This window comes from Lipophrys pholis, assembly GCF_963383615.2.
Source record: "Lipophrys pholis genome assembly, chromosome: 21".
Taxonomy (NCBI): Eukaryota; Metazoa; Chordata; class Actinopteri; order Blenniiformes; family Blenniidae; genus Lipophrys; species Lipophrys pholis.
Genome location: NC_137649.1, coordinates 22,618,387 through 22,640,938, shown reverse-complemented (window position 1 = coordinate 22,640,938; position 22,552 = coordinate 22,618,387). Strand labels below are relative to the sequence as shown.

At 42.7% G+C, this 22,552-nt stretch overlaps 1 protein-coding gene across 1 annotated transcript in view; it reads right to left on the bottom strand.

Moving 5' to 3' along the window:
• Positions 1–202: 202 nt before the first annotated feature.
• ptchd4 (patched domain containing 4) overlaps positions 203–22,552 on the bottom strand; it is a 32,268-nt gene continuing 9,918 nt past the window's right edge. Inside the window, exons 2-3 of the mRNA XM_080490076.1 lie at positions 21,220–21,712; positions 203–2,175 (exon numbers count right to left, since the gene is read on the bottom strand). Of these exons, the coding sequence (XP_080346202.1) occupies positions 494–2,175; positions 21,220–21,712 (2,175 nt within the window). The 3' untranslated portion in view covers positions 203–493. The remainder of the gene's footprint in view (positions 2,176–21,219; positions 21,713–22,552) is intronic.

Genomic DNA, 22,552 nt, shown 5'->3' with positions numbered 1-22,552 from the left:
TGTGTCACAGTTTGAATTAGCACACTCTCAAGCGCCCGCTTCCACTGGAGTGTCCTTGGCTCGACAGACTGCTGCGCTGCTCGCTCGCCTCTCTGATGAACGCAGGGCTGCTAGTATTTAAGATGGTCTGACGTACTGTGTGTTTGGGATTCACGTTTAGCAAGCGCACGTTCTAGGGACTAACATTTAAATTTTTTTTTTTACGTTATTTTTCTTGAATACCAAATAGACGGGAAAGAGCTTTACCACCATGAGCATGTTGCGGTTTGTGCAAATGCGATCCACTGTCCAGATTGGAGGACTGAATGACCGACCGGCGGGACTGCGCTCGACTCTGGCCGGCTCAGCTGCTATTGGCTGGGAGTGACGAGCGCCCGCGTTTCAAGGGACGTCTCCGACTCCACCCTGCACCTCCAGAAGTGCCACAGCATTGGAGAGTACCTCTTGTTCGCCAATAGCTCACGGCTACTGACCGCTAAGAAGCACAGAGCACTCAGACATTCGTCACATGATCAGGATTCTCCCTGACTTCGATGCACTCGATCTCCTCCCGCTCCCTCTCGCGCTCCCGTTCCCGCTCCCGCTCCCTCTCCCGCTCTTTCCTCTTGGCCCGCTTCTTCTTCTTGTGTCTCTTTTTGGACGGCGGGAAGAAGGTGAGGAAGACGGGCAGGATGACGAAGCAGTGCAGCACGGTGCAGCCCGCGGTGAGCAGGGAGCACTTGAACAGTGTGTAGGTCAGATTGGAAGGCACAAACACCAGGGGCATGATGCCGATCACGAAGCAGGACGTGTTCTGCAGGATGGCCGCCCCGTGCTCCTCCAGTGCCAACTTGATGCACTGCGTCCTGGTGTGCTCAGTGGCCAGCACGAAAGTGTACAGGTGTGGTGCACAGTGATCCATGGCGAAGTTGAGGGTATAAATAAGGCACAGGATTGAGATGCTGTCCATGCCGACATTCCAGAGGGTCATCAGGCCCAAGACGCCCAGCTCCACGGACGTGACCGTGAGGATGAGCCAGAAGTTCCCCAGGGGGTTGATGACCAGGAAGAAAGTGAGGATGAGGATGGTGAGCACGCTGAAGCCTGAGGTCAGGATGGGCGAGATGACAGAGGAGCTGTAGCGGTCCATGAAGACGAACGTGGGGTTGAAGGCGATGAATTTGATGCTGTTGATCAGCATCAAGGGGCGGAGCTTCTCCAGAAGCTCCACCACCTCCTCGCGCTTCTTCTCCGTGGTCCGCGCCACCAAGTACATCCGGGACGCGATGATGTCGTACTCGTCGGTCTCGCGGTTCTTGGAGAATATGATGTCCTCGGTGAAGTGCTGGTACTCCGGGCTCCGGAGGAACGAACCCTTCAGGATGGTGATGAAGTCGTTCTTCGTCGAGGCGCTGACGTTCACCACCCGCAGGTAGTGGAAAAAATTGTCTATCCAGGAGATCTTGTTGAAGCCGTGACTCAGAGTCTTCAGGTGCTCCTGCACCGTGGAGTTCCAGTACTCGATGGGCTCGTAAATATAAAACCCAATCACCGGACTGTAGTTGCTGAAGTATTTCTGCTGGGTCAGAGCGTAGGAAACGCTAGGAGAGTTACTCGCCAGCAGGTTCACAATATTCGATCCGTCGCTAATTTGTAAACATCCCATGAACGAGAAAGACGCATAGATGAGATAGAGAATGACCACAAAGGGTTTGACGTAGGTGTTGGTAATCCACTCCGTGTAGTGCTCTCGCAGGAAGTGCTGAATGAAGTGGTTCTGGTAGGGCACGCTGTCGTGGTGCGTAGACAAGTCGTGCCCGTCGCTCATCATCGTTTTGAACCAGGTGGGCTGGCGGTCCAGGTACTCCACCGAGGGGATCTTACAACAAAAAACACTGTGGTAGCGATTCTGTTCCAGCTGCCCGGCGAACACCAGGCAGGAGCCGTAGAAGGAGAAAACGTAGAAGTAGTTGACCAGGATGGCGACGCACATGCTCTGGCAGAAGATTTTAACCGACTCGATGTTGGTGAAGGGGCTGGCGCCCATACCGAACGTGATGATGTAGAGGGAGCTGGTCATGGTGTAGCACACCATCACATCTGCAAACGCGTCGGCCACGCGCTCCTTGAACGGCAGGTTTTCCCTGGTTCTTCTCCAGCCTGCGAGCAGCTCAAACACTCCTTTGGTTCCATGGCCTGGAAGAAGAGGAAACAAATACGTGTGTGAGAATATATCTGGGAGTAGAACGGGAACTCGGCGGAGCCCAGAACCTTCGCCAGCACCACATTTGTCACCATGGAAACCAATGGATCGAATGAATGAATTTTGAGAATAAGGAGTTTTTTCTACATATATATCTACAAATATATATATGAATCATTTTGATGACATTAAAAAAAAGAAAATCCGAGGATGACACAAAAGTCATAGATAAGTTATTTCCGTTGTGGTCCTCATAAAAACAAAAAAAAAATTAAAAAAAAAACATAAAAAACACGAAATTGTACGGTGTAAATTTAGAATAAATAGATAAAATACAAGGTCTTCCAAACCAAACCAAAAAAAGCAAATCACACAATGTAAAAAACACAAAAGGCTTAATTGCAGTTTTTTCTCAGTAAAAGATGAACTATAAGGATTCTGATTATTCTTGATTCACAAAACAGAGAAGGTCAGAACTGATGCGTTTTCAAAGCTCTGATAACAGGAAACAAGTACAGAGTACTCTTACTCATACTCGTACTTACAGATCCACGATACAACCAGTGTTTTTTCACTACAGCACATAGCCTTTGCTATAATTTCTTTATGGACACTAAATAAGGCTTCTTGGCCTTTCATAATTGCGCCAATCGGTACTCTATATTGGCAAGTAGCTAAATATTAGTACTTGTACTCGTCATGTGCATCCCGAATCTAAAGCCTTTTGTTCACGCTTCCCGCAGAGCTTCATGATGATACCTTCTTTAGATCAGGTGTATTAGAGCATGAAAACATGCAAGATTGTGGCCCTCTACTGGCGGAACTGGGTAATCGCACTTCAGTCGTTATTAATTGGCGTCTCAGTATTTTACCCACAAATCACAGCAACTTGTTTTGTCACAATATATAACAAAAGGGAAGATTTACCAGAGTTAGTACTCAACTCAAAAAGTTTGATCGGACAGAATAAGGTCAGCTACGAGGATTATGATTATTTGATGCACAAATGCGATTCAAAACCATAAACATTCTGAACATTGACTAAACAAAAGGAGTAACGACTGGTGCATTTTTAGAGTTTTGTTGCAAGAAATTGGTGTGTTTCTTCTATTAAAGGTAGAAAAAAAAACTGTGAAAAAAGGTGTAATATTCACTTAATCGTCCAATGTTCCTGTTAAAGTATCTAGTCCCCATCCATGAGTACAAACCGTTGCAATACATCATGACAACACTTGGAATGTTGTAAACGTGCCTTTTATTCTCATAAATGATATGATCCCATGCTGTGACAGAAATCTCATGGTAATGTTTCTTACAAACTGTCCAAGTATACGAAGTTCTTTATTGTCGTTTGACTCTTTCTCATCATTTCCCCAAGAGTTCTTTTCAAACTGAAAAATCTTTAAGGAGAGTGGCCTTTACTTTTTCTTTATCATACGCGTGATAGAACTGCACAGCGTCTTTACTGAGCAGAATCCAAATCCGTTAGCAGGCCCATTCACGTGAATCCAATCTGTGGGATTTTTGAAAACACAAGACACGAATCCACAGCGTTCAGAGGCAGAAGCATGGCCACCGAGCAGAGCCTCCCACTCTGGAACACCCGCCCACCCACTCACCGGGGGTTATTTATTTGTGAAATGCCCGGGCCTGACTGCTGCGGAGCAAGTGCCTTATGAATTTCTTCACACTCAAATCAATTTAACGTTCCTTTCACCGTGTAAATATTTCAGTAAGCGGTGGGTCGTCGGTACGTTGCGACGTCAAAGATGTTAAATGGTTTTCCTGTCGGATCCAAGATGTGGACGAGGGGTCGCTCCCCCTGACGGCGTTGTAAATTTCCCCTCGTTTGACACAGAGGGACGAAAAATTAATTAAGTATAAAGGATTAATCCGATGTAATGAGTCGGGTAGATGGCTCTTCCTGCTTTTAGTTTTATTAAGCTGCGCTATGTGACGGTTAGTGTCAGTTCAGAGAGAGAGACAGGAAGTTGCAGCCCATCGTTTTCTGCAGAATCCCACTAAGGGCGTCTGCATGTTTCCCCTCAGCAGGTAGAAAATAGGATGTTAAGTAGAGTGTCATTTGCTAGACGCCATTAGAAAAGCAGCGAGGTTCATTTAAAACTGATTGCTGGTAAGTGGAGGGGAAAAAAGAACAATAAGCCCATCTGGTGACTTCCCCCTGGTTAGTAGCTGCATTTCTACCACTGAAGAAGAAACGTCTGTGACAGATAAAACCTGCACTTGTCTACTTATAAGTATCATAGCTACTTTCACAGAAGTGCAATGGCTGTGTAAGGTTTAAAGACAGTGGTAGAAATACCAAAGAACTGGTGAGTAGCAGGTGTAAATGCTTCATATCGGAGATCAGAGGACAATAAAGACGACAGGAATCATTTCTGTCATCTGGTAACGGGAAGCAAGCTACAGGATTAGGGACGCATTTTGCTTTCACATGAGAAAATTTTAATTGACTTTGTTTTTCTGAATTAATGATATAATTATCTCAGAATTATGAGAAAAAATTGATTATAAAAAAAATTCACTCTATTTTCCCAAATTTATGAGATAAAATTCTGAAAAACAACAGATTAAATTTTTTTTCAGAAAACCAGTATCTCATAAATTCAGAAAAACGGAGCCGATTTCTTTTAATAATAATTTTTTTCTCAAAAATAATGAGATAATATCTCATAAATTCTGAAAAAAACATTTCATAAATCCGTGAAGTTGCAATACTGCCATCTGCTGGTTCTATCTTTCTACATTGTTTCCTTCTGCTCTCTTCGTCCCTGATGACTGTTTCCTTTCTTCTTCTTCTTCACTTGGGTTCAGTGACTTAGATACAATCGGCAATTTTTGTCAGCTAAATGTTCAAATTCCCGAAAATGTAAATTCATGCAAGAATCTAATCAACCTCACTGTATTCATAAGTAAAACAAACATACAAAAAAACCCCAACAAGCAACACCTGGTATATTTACTCCATAAGAACTGATATGTCGTGGTAATCTGAAGTAACATATATATATATTCTCACACTATTTCATAAGGATTTAAGACGCTGAGGTTCTTAGTGGTTTTAATCCTGCCAGCTTTCTAGTAAGAGCTGAATCCATTTTTATCACAGCCCAACACTTGGGAGGCTCCAACACTTTTTTCTTTGAAAGGCTTGTTGCTAGAAAGAGAGAAGAATCCCAATTAGCGAGGAAAGAGGGCGAGCAGAGATCTGCTATGTCGACGCTCCACAAGGCAACACGTTCTGAACACCATGGGCAGCAGCCTGCACCTCCTCCGGAAAACCTTTTCAAGCTTGTTTCTCTGAATCCACCAACACAATCGATGTCCACTGTAAGAAATGAACCTCTAATCGTGGCCATGTGATTGACACAATTCTGACAATCATAGGGTGAGTTTGATTTTAAAGCTCTTCTCCCAGAATCCACAAAAATTATAAATTTAGGATCCGGTTTCACCGTAAATTCCGGATTCGGAACCGTTACTTTCTTCGAACGCTAATTCATGGATTTGTACGGGTGAACGACCTTCCTGCCGCCAGATTCCACTTCCGCCTGTGTCTGCGCTGCTTTGAGCCTCTGCTTCTCTAAACGTTGTCCTAAAAGGGAAATTTCCGTCTCCCTGACCTCGTCATGTGCTGCTTTGTATGGTTGGTGTGTGTGTGTGTGTGTGTGTGTGGGGGGGGGGGGGGGGGTGGGGGGGGGGGTGGAAGAGGAAGAGATATAAATAAATAATAGAAAATAAAATTAAAAACAATATAAATAAATGAATAAATAAATAAAATAAATAAATAAAAAAAGATAATTGACGACTGAAAGAAGAAAACCTAGATAAACATAAATAAGTTAACCGTGAAAGGTCTACACACAAATGTACGGAAATTCAATAATAATAAATAAAATACTATGTATAGCCTTAGGGGGGGGGGGACTCCCCCCAGACCTCCCCCACTCCCTGTTTCACCTTTTTATTTTAAATTACTCATTAATTCATTTTTATATCGTAATAAATAATAAAATATAAAAATCATGTAATTCTTTAACGTGTCATCTCTCTTCACCTGCCTTGTAGTAATAAGGATTTATAACACTGAGTCAAAGAGATCACAAATACTGAACAGTGAGAGAACATTTAATAAAAATCGATTTGGCCTGTATAAATAGATAATTACATATAGCCAAACAAATCAAAAAAAGTCCATGAACTTTAAACGAAACGGTAGCCTTGTTCCACGTTTTAGCACTACTTTTCCACACCGCCAGTTCAAAAGGCGCCGACGTCTTGAAAACAGCGATCTCGTCTATCATGAGACACCGGCATCATGTTAGCCGGCATAAATGAGCTTGAACAAATTCAATTTGCCTGCCGTCGTTTAAACTAATCAAAACGGCGCTTAAATGACGTGCGGCTAACGTCGCTAACTGATGAAGTCAGTTCATGTCACTAATGGTGACGCGGCAAACAAAAATCTAATCTACTCATTGTTTTTGAATTGTTTATCATCTCGGTGACACAATGAATTTCAAAGTGGGGTGAACTGATATCCGAAAGGTTTGACATCGAGATGCAGTAACTTTTTTGAAAGATTCTCTGGCTCCGTGTCGGCGGCGGAAACTGCTGATACAAATATAATAACTAAGATTTGTGACAAAATCCCCAAATTATTACTTTATTGTGCAGAGAATTAAATAAGTTTACGGAACTCATTAAAGGCCTGTTTACACGACGATGTTTTTCAAGTGAAAATGGTTTTGGGTGTCTGTCGTGCCTTTTTTTAATTAAAAAAATGCTCCGTCTCCGTGGAAACGGGGGGGAAACATAACTATACGCCGCTACTGCACATGGTCGCAGGAACTAGCTCTCCTCCGCATGTGTAGATGGAAATTAAGAACGGTGCTGTGGCGTGCGTGGGTGGTTTCATGACAAAAACAACCAACAGCACCCACTAGTGGCCCAACATGAAAACTACATCAGTCGGTGCTCCCTTTTTAAATTTCATTGAGTCCAATGAGTCGATTTTTATGTTTCAATTCAAACACACTGCTTAAATCCTTAAGATTTTATGAAAAACAACAAAACAAAACATGTTGTCATTGCCATGTTACACTCAGCCAAACCAGCAGGCTTCAGCTTTGGCTGATTCTGCAGGCTGGAATCGCCGCTGAGAGGCCGTTATTATACAAACACAGTCCCCGCTCGGCTGTTCGCAGACATTCCACCACGACCAAGTACTCAAGTCCGTCACTACAGCTGCCAAAAAGTGTGTTGCGCCGCCCGCGGAGTCATATATAGAGAGAAAATCGAGTTGAAAGAAGGGCAGACTTGTTCATTTGCCGTCTCTGTGTGTGCGCGCTCGATTCCAGAGCGTGTGTGTGTGTGTGTGTGTGTGTGTGTGTGTGTGTGTGTGTGTGTGTGTGTGTGTGTGTGTGTGTGTGTGTGTGGGAGCATGTGTTTGTGTGTGGGTGAAAATGAGAAAAAGCAACAGCAAATGAGAGGCTGGTCTTCCCTGCAGATTCATAGCCGTGGCTGTAAAGCTGTAAGAGGGTCTTTACGGCGTGCGTCATTATGTGTGTGTGTGTGTGTGTGTGTGTGTGGGGGGGGGGGGGGTCGCGTTAACACCAGTTTGGCTTTATTACCCCAATAACTGTGGAATACAATAATCAGGGACGCAACTGGCAGCTGGGCCCACCGTCACCTCGACTCCCCCACTAACCGCCGCGGAGCCTCGCATTGAAATGTCGACGTCAACTTATGAATGTTCGCATGCTCAGACAATGGCGTCTTCAAAAAGCTAATTAGCATAGAGTGGTGGCCATGTTTTCCTCCGCATTGCTCCGCCCCCCGCTGCTTTTGCCATTGATTGAATTTTCCGAGGTTTTATTTCACCCCCTCCACAGCCACTGAAGGAAATTCAACCTTTCATAGGTTTATTATTACAATTAATGACGGCACAAGGACAATTTGCTGTAACACTGATCTCGATACTTTTTTGAAGTAAAATTACAGCTGGTATCGTCAGTTTGGTACCGATATCACTATATTTGACCCAAATACAAACACACAAGGGAATTATCATTGTATCGGTATCGATGTGCACGTTGCGACTCAGGACTTCATTTTGCAAGATATCTCCAGATAAATACATCTTTAATTCTCCATATTATAGCAACAATATATATATATATATATAATATATATATATATATATATATATATATATATATATACACACACACACTTATATATTATATATTATATATAATACAATATATAAATGATACGCAAGTTCATCATCAGTCCATACGAATGTCGGGTATTGTTCTGTGTGGTTTCATTACATAAACAGGCAACAGCGCCCTCCCGTGGCCCGGCATACTAACTACATCACTGTCATTAATCTCCAGAAAATAATTATTAGAATAATAAATAAAGCTTCCTATCGAGAAAACACTAAGAAACTATTCATAGACTCTTTCACCTTAAAATCTATAGCTATTGTATACTTAAAAACATTACAAATACTATTTCAAGTGAAGAATAAAAGTCTTCTCGCAGCTATAAATACTTTTTTTCAAATTAAGAGAAAACAATTATAATTTAAGAGTATTATGTGTATTTGAAAGAGGTAGTGCGAGAACTAATGTTAAATATCGATGTGTCATTTTATGGAATGGACTTTGTGTACATTTTGGTTGTGCTTCAAAGAAACATTAAAAAGCAAAGTAATTAATGTTTAAAATGAAAAATGATTTCTGTTACTTTAGTTTTGTTTTCATCTTCTATTACTTCTGTCATGTTCTATATGTGTATTTACTTTCCTTTTTTTTTTTTTTATCTCTCTTCCGTATCACTTCTGTTTTGTTTATTTTTTTCTGTTTTTTTTTTTTTATCTTGTATCGCTGGTGTCCTTGGGAACTTTATGGGTTTTTAAGGGAAAAGCAGAAATAAGCCTCGGCTTCTGCCTGGACCCATTTTGGCTACAGATATTGTGAAAAAAAAAAAAAAAACGTGTGTGAACTTAAAAGCACTATGAACTGAATGCACAAAAATTGTACTTTTGCACTGAAGCTGTAACTGTAACCGAAATAATCCATCCATTCATTCATTCATTCATTCATTTGTCTGTCGAGTGCATCAGAGGTTTTTGCTGACTTCAAAACGACGTCGAAATCAGCCAAACGGCTCCAGATATCGGAGCAGCAACAGTAACTCAGGGGGTACGGTGCGACGATTCACATCTCGGAAACTGCAGATATCAGGACTTCATTAGAATCGGACTCGGTGACTCCGTGTCTAAATATGAAAGCAGCCAAAAAAGAGCGACCGCTTAAGTAAAGCAGTCTTGTCGTGATTCCGCTCATTTGCAGACCAGAAGAAGGTCATGGATGCTTTTATCTCCAGCGCTCGTGGAGCGGGCACTTTGACTCACGACTTCAATATTTCCAAACTCTCCAAAACATTAGCGGCACGGGTTGTTTTGGTTCAGGTAAATACTGCCATTGAGCTCCGATAACCTTTCCCTTCTCCCGCCAACTTTCTCTGGCAGCTTTAAAAGCTTCGCCACAACGCTTTACTGATTCATCTGCCCTCCTATAGGCAATCATCACTTTGACGTTTGTAGCTCCACATTATGTAATAACGGTGCAATATGTAATAATGTAATAAATCTTCAACTCATTATGTAATAACACCGCATTTTGTAATAACTTGTTACATGTTGCAACAGTTATTACAAAATGCAGGTGTGTAGAGCCACATTGTGTAATAATAGTGCAATATGTAATAATGTAATAAATGTTTGTTTTTGTGTTTTTATGCTTTGTATCATCTATAAAAATGCATAACATAATGTAGATTGCATGTGTTTATGTCTTGCAAAGTTTCAGTGCACCATATTTTTTGTGTCAGTAATAATTAATGAGTGTAGATTTAGTTTCTAGCTTGTGAACAAATTCTCCATTTTAATGAATACAGTTACTTTTACACACGAGCAATAAAACCTCCTACTAGTTTTTTTTTTTTTAAATAAATCCTGATTCAGTAGCAAGGCTCAATGTTATTCTGATGGTATGATGGCTTTTCTAATTAACAAATCAATATTTATGATTTATTACATGATGCACCAAATTATTACATTCTCTTAAAAAAAAGGAGAGCGCCTGGATTTTGTAAAAACTGTTGCAATGCGTAACAAATTATTACAAAATGTGACAACATTTACTCAAAAATGCAGCAGATTAATACAAAATACGGTGTTATTACCTAATGAGTTGAACATTTATTATATTGTTACATAATGCAGTTCTACACACCCGTATTTTGTAATAACTGTTGCAAAATGGAAGAAGTTATTACAAATTGCTGCAAACTTTGTTACATAATGCGTTTCAAGAATTTTATTACAAAATGTGGCGTTATTACATCTTGGGTTAATAATTTATTACAATATTACATATTGCACCAGTATTACATAATGCGGCGCTACAGGCCCGCCACTTCCTCCTTCTCTTCTCCTCCAGTACCACGAAAAAAGAAAAAAAAACAACAAGTCAATAAACCAAATTACTGCTGCAAAATCGTTCATTCCCCCTCCCACCCCGCCAAAATAATGTATCCGTCACGTTGCGAGTGAGCATGCCGGTCGCTTCTGCCCGCCACCGAACTCCGTGTCGGCTTGTCACAACAGGTAGAGATGACAAAGGAGCCAATATCGCGAAGGAGGAGGTCTCGGCGCACAACGGTGATCCAAACTCAATAAAGCCGGATGAGCAGAGTGAAGCAGAGGCCGAGCGCTGGGGAGTCCAAAAGCAATCTTCAACACCCAAATCAATACATAGGCGACGCAGCTCCGGATGAACTCCACTACTTTCTTTTTCCTTTCAACTGAGAAGTAAATATTCTCTAGTTTCAGCCGCGACCCACACGTGCCCGCCGAGCTCCCAGCTTTTCACAAGAGAAAAGAGATGACATCATGTGCCAATAAATAATTACAAAATTTGTGGGAAAAATCTGCAAAAAACAACTAAAATAACAAATCGATTTGCATTTTCATGTCAGAAAAGTTTCCCGTTTACACGACAACGTTATGAAAACGATGTCGTTAGCATGCCATGCCACTAGTGGGTGCTGTTGTTTGTTTTTCTAATGAAACCACACTGATGGTGAGTATACGGATTGTTATTACTGTGACTCTCGAGTATAAAACTACCAAGCCCCGGGAGAATCTTTACTGGGGGGTCATGACACTCTGGAAGCCGCCATGTTTGTTATTGTCCAACGACTGAGCATGTGTGGAAAAATGCGCAGCAGGAGCGGTTCCGTCGTTTACTCGATACGCGAGCATTTCCAGAAAGTTTTTGTCCGTTTACACAAAGACGGAAACGTTTTCGAAAAGTTCCACCCTGAGATCCGTTTTCCCCCCTGCTTTTTCTTTTTTTTTCACAGGTCACCTGAAATGGGTTTTTTTTGTGACAAATCCCACATAAAGCACATTCACATCCATCCAATTAGAGTCCAATCAGGTAGCAGTTACTAAAACCACATTGAGGAATGAGCCCACCTCTCCGATTTAAAGTCTTTCAAGCTCCGCTGCTTGCTTGTTCTTTTTTGGCAAAGCTTCACACACTTCTAATACAATAAAGAGCTTTCTGAGGCGGCAGGAGTTAAAAAAAAAAAAAACTTCAGATATTTGATATCAATCACTCAAAAGTCTTTCTTGGAAAAAATTTGAGTTTGAGTTCCTCAGAGTGTCTCAAGAGTTTGTAGACGTTACAAAGAGCATGACTCCAGAGGTTTGTAGTGGACGTGTATGGCGGAACGTCCAGCCCAGGACAGAAACCATGACGGGACGATGCTTCATCCACGTAAACATTCGCTGGGGAAGAAAAAACTAAAACAAACTAAAAAAGAGAAACTAAGTCCCCCGTTTAAGCAACAACGTTCTCGAGTGAAAACATTCCTAAAACGCTTCGAGTCTGACACCCGGTGTTATAAACGGGGTAAAGCTTAATATTGTCAAAATGCCCGGACTCCTTCGACTCCCACTGGTAGCTTCACTGCAGCAACACTCAAACTACCACACATTAGATCCACTGGTAATATCACCTCTTAATATTCTACGATTGACTTGTGAGGAAAACTCGACAGAAAAGCCTCCGACGCCGATCCCGGAATAACTTTCACTGTCACCGTCTCGTCTTTGATGTGAGAACGCTTCACAAGTGATTTGTGACACATTGAGCAAAAGAACAACACAAAACGAAACAAAAAACACATAAAAAAATAGGAATTACATCACACAGAGAGGAGAGTTTGACTTGTTTACTGTAGATCCATTTAAAATAGAGGCGCTCAGCTCTTTAAGTCTATATTTGGAGCTGTTAAGCGGGGTTCTTTAGAGACCCCACTTCCTGCTGAATGTTCCATTAAAAATGGATTACTTATACTCATACCCCCCCCCCCCCCCACACACACACACACACACACACTGTGATTTCTGCCAGGCGGTGAAATGCAGGTGACATGAAAGTTTTATTAATGTGACTTTTTATTGTCGACATCTTTTGAGAAATATATAGTAAAATTGTGTTTTGAGGGTCTATTTGCGTGACATTGGTGGCCGGAGGTACTGAAAGCACAACTTTTTGAGGTGGAACCTTGTTTGAGAATTGCTCCGACTCTATCTCCATGGAAACGGGGAAACATTTTTTTCTGAAACACCGCTACTGCACATGTAGACGGACAATAAGAACAATGTTTCCCTCCAGAGTGTCGTGACTCTCGTCACCCGTAGTGTGGGTTCATTACAGCAAAACAAGCAACAGCATCCACTAGTGGCCCTACATGAAAACTACATCGTTTTCAGCATTCCCCTATAAGTGGACAGCACTTTCAAAATGTTGCGGTCAAAACGAAAACGAGAAAAGAAAAAGAAAAACACCTTTCTGAAAACAGAAAAGTTGTGTGTGTGTGGTTGGTGATGGGAGAGCAGAGTTCAGACAATAATTTCTTTTTCGTGCCGCCTTAATGAACCCTTCAGGGCCTTCCTGTCCTTGGCTGTGGAGTCGTAGTCACGCCAAGTGATGCCGTACATCAGCACGCTCTCTGTTGTTGAGCAGTGGGACATTAAATTCTCTTCAATGTGACAATTTACCAAGAGGCTTGAATAGAACAGGGTCTGCTGGAACATCAGATATAATTCTACTGGTATCGGTGCTTCACTAGAAACATTATCTTTCTCAGTGCAATAACTTCTCAGGAACTGGATGAAATCAAGCTCAGTTTTGTAGCTTGAATATTTCTGGGAAAAAAAGAAAATCTCTTTTTGTTAGTGAATGAAAAAGGAGCCATTCCTGCACGATAAACACACACCTGAAGCCTGAGCGGCCTCATATTCCCATTACACCCCGTCACACAGAATCAGTGAGGAATCATGCGTCTGTGCGATTAATGGCATGTGATATGTTACCCTTGGAGGGACCCCGTAATAAGAAACTGAGTAAGGATACCTCTCATGTTGATTGGAACTCGGGTCGTATTTTTGCTGCACGCCGGTAAATCAATAAAACACAGTCAGGCGATGCTTTATGTGCAGCTGTGACTTTGAAGGCGTTGGCCTGAGCGGCGCAACACGGTACACCAGCAGGCAGAAGGTACTATAATATACCGGCCACAATCCTAACTTTAGATGTTCTTTGAAATGAAAAGAATAAATGTAAACAAGCAGGTATGTGCAAGCAGTGACGTGGAAAAGCTCCGCTCATTCCTCCAATGCCTGCCCGGTTGGTTCCCTCGTTCTCTCAAGACACCAGGGCTATATATAGTATTTTATTTATTATTGTTTAATTTCATTACATTTGTGTGTAGACCTTTCACGGTTAACTTAAATATCTTTATCTGTTTTTTCTTTCTGTCGTCAATTATCTTTTTTATTTACTTACTTATTTTTATTTTTAAGATAGGTCAGCCAATAAATTGCTACTAAACAGTTTAAAATCAAACATAGTGCAGAGTACTATTGTTTAGAAACCGATATGAGTCGCGTCTATCTACGCACTGCGCTATTCGTACTGCAGACCGAGGTACCGAGCTCGCTGTTAATGAGTGTATCAGTCGTACTTTAATCGTGTTTAGCATATAGCATGTAGCATCGCTGGTGCCCCGGAACCCTTTAGCTATGAAATTGGACTGTATGGGACACCTGAACGCCGCTGCTCAAGAGAATAAAAGATATAATAAAGATAACATAGGATGGAGGGGTGGATAACATCCCAGCCAAAAACACTGTAAGAACTCAATCATCATGATAAAGAATAAAAATAGTTGATCGTCTAGGTTGTAAAATGAGAAATTGTAGCTTTTTATTTAATAATTTTTTTGCCCAGGATGCCATCGTTTCTTCTTTATTCATTGTTTCTATTTGTGCCCTTGACATGTTTATCCGGTAATTGGTCCCTTTATCACAATTACAACAACCACTTGCGTCATTAGGATGATTAAAGAACCTCTTGTTCCGTCTCCCGTTACGTGGAACCGCTTCCTTGTTAATGAGACGAGGTTTAACAAGCCGCTCGATGGTCTGAATTTAGAGCTTTACTATTCTCACACCTGCAATCGAGGGTTAATAATAATAATACACGGCTGGTTTTCTGGCGTTTGTGTCTGCGAGGCGTCCTCCCGGGTCTACCTATAGGCCGCCGTCACCATGGGAACGTGGCGAGATGCCGCAGCCACAAACTGTGTTGTCCACTTTGATTAAACTGTGATTTCGCCTTAATGCCGCTGCAGTCACTTTCACCTGCTTCCAAAACGCCGAGGCTTCTCGTACGGCAGGAGTACGGCGAAGAGCAAATTTCACGGCTCCAATTAGAGATGCGGCGAAATGTGGAACTGAATACTAAGAGCTGAGTTTATGGGAGGAGAGAGAGAGAGAGAGAGAGAGAGAGAGAGAGAGAGAGAGAGAGAGAGAGAGAGAGAGAGAGAGAGAGAGACGCTAAATAAAATCAATACTGGGACACGAGAACAGGACGAAGGCGAGATCTGGTTCCCGGTGCCGTTTGTCCTCCTGTCCATCCCTACATATATCGTAAGATTGAAATGACGTGCTCTTCCAGTAAATTGTGTATTTTATTAAATTCTTCTCAATTTCGGGCCGTATCATCTTTTAATTGATGCACAGACCCGGTTCATGATTTCTCCCTTCAGGCTTTAATAACGACCCTGCAGCCGTCACGCCGCCATCATCCCAGAGCCACTCAAGGCAATAACACTGCGCGGATCGATCGTCGGTCACTCGGTCCCACTTATAGAAACGGGCAGGAGTTCCCAGAAGGCCCCTTCCGTCGTCGGCAGAGATGGGCCGCGGCGCGTGACCGGGCAGCGAACGTTTGCGTTGTCGCCATCTACACCCCCCCCCCCCCCCCCCCCCCCCCCCCACACCACACCCCCACCCCCCGCCGCCTCGCAGGAGGAGAAAATATCAGTCCACAACAACATCAAGGTCCAAAAAAACTGGGAACTGGTCGTAAATCATTCCCGGGTGCCGACGGGAAACATCATAGCCTCAGATTGATGTGGCAGAACACAGGAGGGAGAGAACTTTTCATGCCAGTACCTTTAATGTCTCTTACGTCACCCTGGGTTTTACCCGGCGACTCGGAGATAAACGCACGAGGACATGAAGCCCTCCTTCACACTGCAGGTCTTGATGCTCCATTCTGATTTTTTTTTTTTTGCTGGGATCTGATTATTCAGCGTGATTTCAATCCTCTCATGTAGGAGGAGAGAATTGGAGATTTTCTGAACGGGTTGACCTAAAATGGTGAATCCACTTAGAGTTTTGTAGCTCCGCATTATGTAATAATATGTAATAATGTAATAAATCTTCAATTCATTATGTAATGTCATGTGGCAGTGGCAGTTTGATACCTATATGTGTAAAAATGTCTCTCAAAGCTTGGTAGCAATAATGTCATATATGAGCCATTTCAAAACTACAGAAAAATGACCGAGTTGCAGTCCTGTGGAAGGTGATCACGTCTCTGTGGGATGGACAGCAGCGCCACGTCTCAATACGTAAATACAACAGAGATCCGTAAGGTCAGTTTAATGAATTCAATTGAAAGCCCGTCGCAGCACGAGGGGGAGAGAGAGACACGTTCTCTGCAGCGTCCCAGCATGTATGTTTCATGAGACTCCGCGTTCCTCCCCTTTTCACACTTCGAACGGCCGTCAAGTATCCGGCGAGGGATGGAAGTGACAGGCTCAGCTCAGCAGTAATTGGCCATCTCGCAGATGACACGCCAGATAGGCGCGGGGGAGACAGACGGGAGGAAAAGGCTGCTCCATATAAAACACGGGTCCAGAGACACATGGTGGGACGTGCCCTGCCGAACGGTGCTTCCACTACAACATTCAGAGGCTGGCGGCGGCGGCGGCGGTGGGACTATTGAGAGAGAATAATGGATGAGATTTACTACAACGTGAAAGGAGGCTTTGATGAGAGATATGAGGGGGAAACCATGACACAGCTTTAACTGTTAATGAGCCGATAGCAGCTTCAGAGGGAATAAATGTCTCTGTTGCAATATTTGGTGATTGTTATTGGTAGCAGAGTTGTGAAAATCATTTTTGGTGCAACACTTAAAAGTGAAAGTGAAAGTCCAACATGGAGCTGCTGGAGTTGCAAAAGTATTGATACCCCTTGAGCTTTCCCACATTTTGTCACATGACAACCACAAATGTAATTTATTTATTGGGATTTATAGTGAAAGACCAGGCGTCTGCAACCCGGAACAAACATTTTATCTTATATTTATTGAGTGATGGTTGCCGTGTAGATCAAGAGACCTACTTAACACTTTGGGGCCAGAAATCGTCCAGGAAAGCTAAACATCATACTGACAGAAAAAAAACCAGGCACCTTCAGAATAAAAGCGATGGGTGTGTTCCCAGGTCTGCTCTTGGCTCTGAACATTGTCTTATTATGACTTTCTTGACATGTGCAAATCTGAGTGTAACCCTGTGATCACCGGCACCCTACCTACTGAGCATTCTGAGGCAATGCAACATTTCAGGCACCAAGATGGAGTGATACCAAGGAATGAACAATGACAAACGTATCGTATAATTATACACACAGGGAGCTTTTAATACATCACCATCCCAGACGATGTTGGAGCTCTCACGTTGGGGATGGAGGGAAAACAAACCTCTAAGTCACGGGACTATATTCAGATAAGATAATTAGGTGTTTGATTTATATCAGCAACCACAAATGAATCATTGGGGGGGGGGGGGAGTGAGACGCGGCTCTGCCTCGCCGCAGATGTTTGTTAGCAGCTCGCCAGATAGCAGAAGCTGCAGGCGAGATCATTAGCACAGAAATAATCCCACAAAGTTAAAAATGAGTTTGACTTAAAACTATGTCAATACGCTCCCAACTTATATAACGCCTCTCTACAGCTCAGAGTGTGACTGTAATGCTGTAATATCTGTATCTTAAGCTGATTCTCCTCCTGTTATTGTGACGATGCAGTAATTGCATCACTTCCTGTTTCACCTGGTAGCTGAGCAGTTGCTTTTTGTCCACCACGTCTACTGCAGCAATTGGAATCTCTGCTGTTGAAAGTGGTCTGTAATTCCTAGATTGTTGATTGAAGTTTGTTAAGACCCTTTTGTGGAATCTCATTTCAGCCACTTTTATTCTGTCGGTCATGAAGTAAAGTTCATGTACAAATGTCAGGGCCAGTAGATAGAGAGCTTTGCTTTGCTCCCTCTTCACCACAACACCCTGGTACAATAATCCCATTACTGCTGCTAGATGAACTGAACAGCGGTTCGGCTATATAAAGGGGATAACACAAAATACTTCATGCTTCATCACAGCAAATAAACTGTGAAATGCTATAACAGAGAAGAAAAAGAGAAAATATTTGGAAAATATAATCAAATCCAGGGACTATTAAAGTCAAAGGGCGTATTGAAGACATTTATGGGAGTATCATCAGCATACAGCCGCATTCCAAAATAGTGAATGTATATCAAAAGTTCATTATCTTGTCATTCTTTTTAACTGTGGTGCTTATGGCCTCTCTTAGACAGATTAAAAAGAAACATATGCTCTTACAGAATGTCATAATACTTTAAATTCTCATTTTCTGAGTTACATAACAAAGAGTTAAACAAAAAGGCTTGACATATTGTCGTCAATGTGTAACACATCAAAGTATAAGGGAGATTCATACTTTAAAAAGCTTTTTTTGAGATTAGATACTCTTGTTTAATCGATAATGACATTCAAATTCATACGAGTTCATGTGGGCTGAAGAAGGTTGTAGCTAATGCTAACAGCCGTACATTTAATAGTGACAGGAAAACAGGAAGTGGGTATAAGGAATAACTTGGCAAATACTATATTACTGTAAATGAGGGTCCAAATCCCAATGTCCACACACGGCGGATTATCTAAAGACACAACATAGGAATGGAAGAAATCATCATGTAGCACATGTTAGTATATGATAGATAAGGATAAATAGCCCATCGTATGGAATTATTAAGTTTTCATGAGGACTCAGGCTTTCTTTCATGTATTTGGATTTCAAATTCTATTTGCCATATATTCAGATACAAAATTTTACTTTTTAAGAATTAGTGTTGCTTTCTTGCATGAAAATAATCATTGTTAATTTGGCCAGTTGCATTATTTCTAGACCTTTTTTAAGATCATAACAAATTGAAGATCCAAACCCGACTTCCCTGTAATACTGCAACAAAAAGACTGAGGGCGCTCAAGCCTGGTAAAATCATCTATGACCAGAATCTTTACAGCTTCAAATACGAAATGAAACATTTCAGTTTAGTAGGAAGTGGAAACATCAATCCAGACACAGCTGCAAATGTCAGCGATTGTTCAGTAGGGGGCGCTACAGTGCCGTGACAGACTGGGTATCAGTTTCCATTACAGCGTCGGCCCTGATGTGGCATTGATATAGTGATGGGGGAGGGGGGGGGGGATCTCAGTCTGGACCTCCCAGGAGGGAGGGTGGACATCTGCTGCCTTTGAGGTCCTGTCACATGAAATTATGGACTTTATCAAGTCCTCTCCATCTCCTTGCCCTTCTACACATCCATCCTCTCTCTCCCTCTCTCTCCCTCTCTCTATCAGATCACACCCTCGCATACATACATTTATTTCTACTTGTTAGTCTTCTCCTTGACTTTTCCTTTTTACACTTGCTCCCCATTCAATCACACTCTCCCTCCTCCTCCTCCGCCTCCTCCTCCCCTGCCTCTAGGTCACTTGAATCTGATCTGGTCTCCTGTCCCTGTGTCTTACTTAAACTTCACTTATGTCAGGCGGCTCTGTAGTCGAGCTGTGAAAACCCCCCGGGGGACCAGGTGACCTCAGCAGGGCGAGGTGTACCAACGAGTGAGCGGACAAGATGTAGGTGGAGCACTGAGGGAGAGAATGTGGAGGATGAGAGGGATCCAAAAGCACTACGGTATGGAACGCTAAGGCCCCATTTACACAATGCTTCAAGTGTGTTTTGGGTTCAGCAAAGTTTCACGTTTACACGGCAGTAGCGGAAACACAGAAAAACATGTCGTTTCCATATAGCAGCATTTCCGGCGTCTACCTGAAGCCTGACTGTTTTCAGAAGGTTGCATTTTACCCTCGTTTTCTACAGCAAAGGAGCATTCTGAACAAGTTGCAGTTTTCAAAAAGTTGCACTTTCAGTGGCTCCGACCACCGTTGTCATGTAAACAAACCGAAAGCAATTGAAGTTTAGCATTTTCACTCGAAAATGTTACGACCTTAAAATGAGTCTACCAGTAAACAAATTCTTAAAATATACTTTCCATAAAAGGCGAAAGCAAGCCCATCACCACTCATTTCCAAACTCATTTCCTAAATCGATCACACCAAAGTCGATTTGTTTACAAACAAACTGGAATTTGTATCCAAACGGTTTATGTTTTGCTAACTGGTCATGTTGGGAAACCTGCCGCAAGTATCAACATTTGAGCCATTCAGCCCAAAAATTAAAAGCCAAGCTTTCTCAATTAAAGAGTCTTCAAGCCACCAGAATAGTCTGAAATGTTGTGAAATGGGTCGTTGATTGTTTTTCCAGTGCGACTCGAGATCTCCTGAGATCGCGTGCACAAACGGGATCTTGCCTCGGGAATCTTCTGACGTTTCCGTGGCCGCTAAGATGTCAACAAACCGGCGTATAGAGTTCTGGTAGAGTAATTTAATTATTACATAGAAAGTAATTATTGGATAGTAGGTTTGATGTCAACGCATCACCAAGTCCTTTGCAGAAAATTATCATTTTAAGACCATATTTGTTTATAGTGGTTGTAAATATAGTCAAACGTTTGGAGAGCTTTGCACCACATGCTGCAGACATCACTATATGCAGATGACTCAACAATAATACTCAAATAACACAACAGAAAATACTGGAGACACATACCATCTAATTATTGTATAAATGTTTAACAGCTGAACTTGATGAATGCTAAATTTTGAAATCTATTTCAGACTGATGTCAGTTTATGAGAGCTCTATTGAAACCAAACATTCAAAGCAGCATGAAAGCCAGTGTGCTTGTAATTTGACACTAGACTCCCTGTCTTGTGAGAATGTGCTGTGGCTGTATTGAAGCAATAGACCATTTTAATCTTGTCTGTCCAGACATTTAAACCAGGAAGCACATCAAAGAAATCCCTTAGTTTGAAAAAGTCAATACAAATGAGAGGAATATATTGCAAGTATAACTAAAAACACTTAAAAAAAAAAAAAGGAAAACAAGGCAAACTGCCTCACGCATCCTTATTCTTCAACAGCAGCGACAATGTATTACCACCATACAATCCAAGGGAAAGCCCATCACAATTCTGCTAATCCCCTCCCCAATCAAGCCGCTCCGAGTGTCGCCTCCTGATAAGCCACTTACCAAACCATCAAACACACAAAGCACATAATCTCAGTCACGACCTGCACATCCACTCACCCATAGCAAAGAACGGGATCCCCAGCAGTGTGGAGTTGAATTTCCCATCCGATATGAAGAAGATCCCGGCGGCCGTCACGTTGGCGATGCAGATGGTCAGCACCCCCAGTAGGCCCAGGAAGGGCTTCCCCCTCAGGCAATCCCGCATGGAGCTGGAGATGGTGGCCGCCAGGAGCACCAGTACCAGGCTGACCAGCACCTCGCCCTTGGCCAACACGCCCGTCTGGTGGAAATCCCGCCACAGGCTGAAAGAAGTGAGCGACTGGATGTGGAGCTGGTCGGACGGGTGCGGCGCCTCGGCGGTGGACAGCCGGCTGACCAGGGCGCAGAACTCGTTCTCCCAGCGCTCGGCGATGGCATCCTGCACCACAGGTCCGTGGTTACGGAGGTAGTAGGTGATCTGGACGGCGCGGGCGGACTTGACCTGCTGGTCGCGGCTATTGGGCGACGACACGCCGCCAAGCTGGTGCCCGATGAAGGACACCCGGCCATCCTGTGGAGAATCCAAAGATATAGAATATTAGATTCGATGAATCAGCAAAACTGGGTGAATTCAACAACTCAAACCTATGTAAAGGTGCGTTTACACGTAGGCATGATGAGTTACTAATATAATTTTCCCGTCATTCCTGGCACATCCCTGAAATTCTTATGTGATGTAATGCATCTGAATATGGTCGTTCAATGGGTATATCAGTGTGTGACATTCCTGATATCCGGGGAACATGCTTTTGGCTGCCAAAAAATCTGGAGAAATGACTGGGCTGTGGCTTTCTCTCTCTCTTTCTTTCTTTTTGAGCGGTGGGAATGGTATGTACAAGAGAAACCAGCAGTTGGCTGTAGTGCAACTTTGAACCCAAATGACGAAGAAGAAGAAGAAGAAGAAGAAGAAGAAGAAGAAGAAGAAGAAGAAGAAGGGAAACAGCCAGCAGGAACAAAAAAAACTGCTGATAAGAGAGAGAGAGGGAAAGAGTTATCAGGGACGAAGAGAGCAATGGGAAACAATGTTGTTAAGTTTTGGTACTTTTTAACCCATTTTTAATCCTGACTTCATGTTTTGCTCGTGGAAACCTGAACTACCAGCTCAGGTAAAATAGCTGATCTTTTTTTGGGGGGGGAACACAACTAATCAATTAATTTCCTTTGTCTATGCGTATTCCTTTGGCGAGGCGAGCCCGCCTCACAGCTGCGGACAGACCTGGTGATGTATTCCAAAGGTTGATGTGGAGCTTCACAGTCATTTTCAAAATAATGAAATCATGCAGCACATGCTAGACATCACGGTGGCAGGAGTTTGACAGTAATGTAATTGCGCGATAAGAAGTGCTCAGAG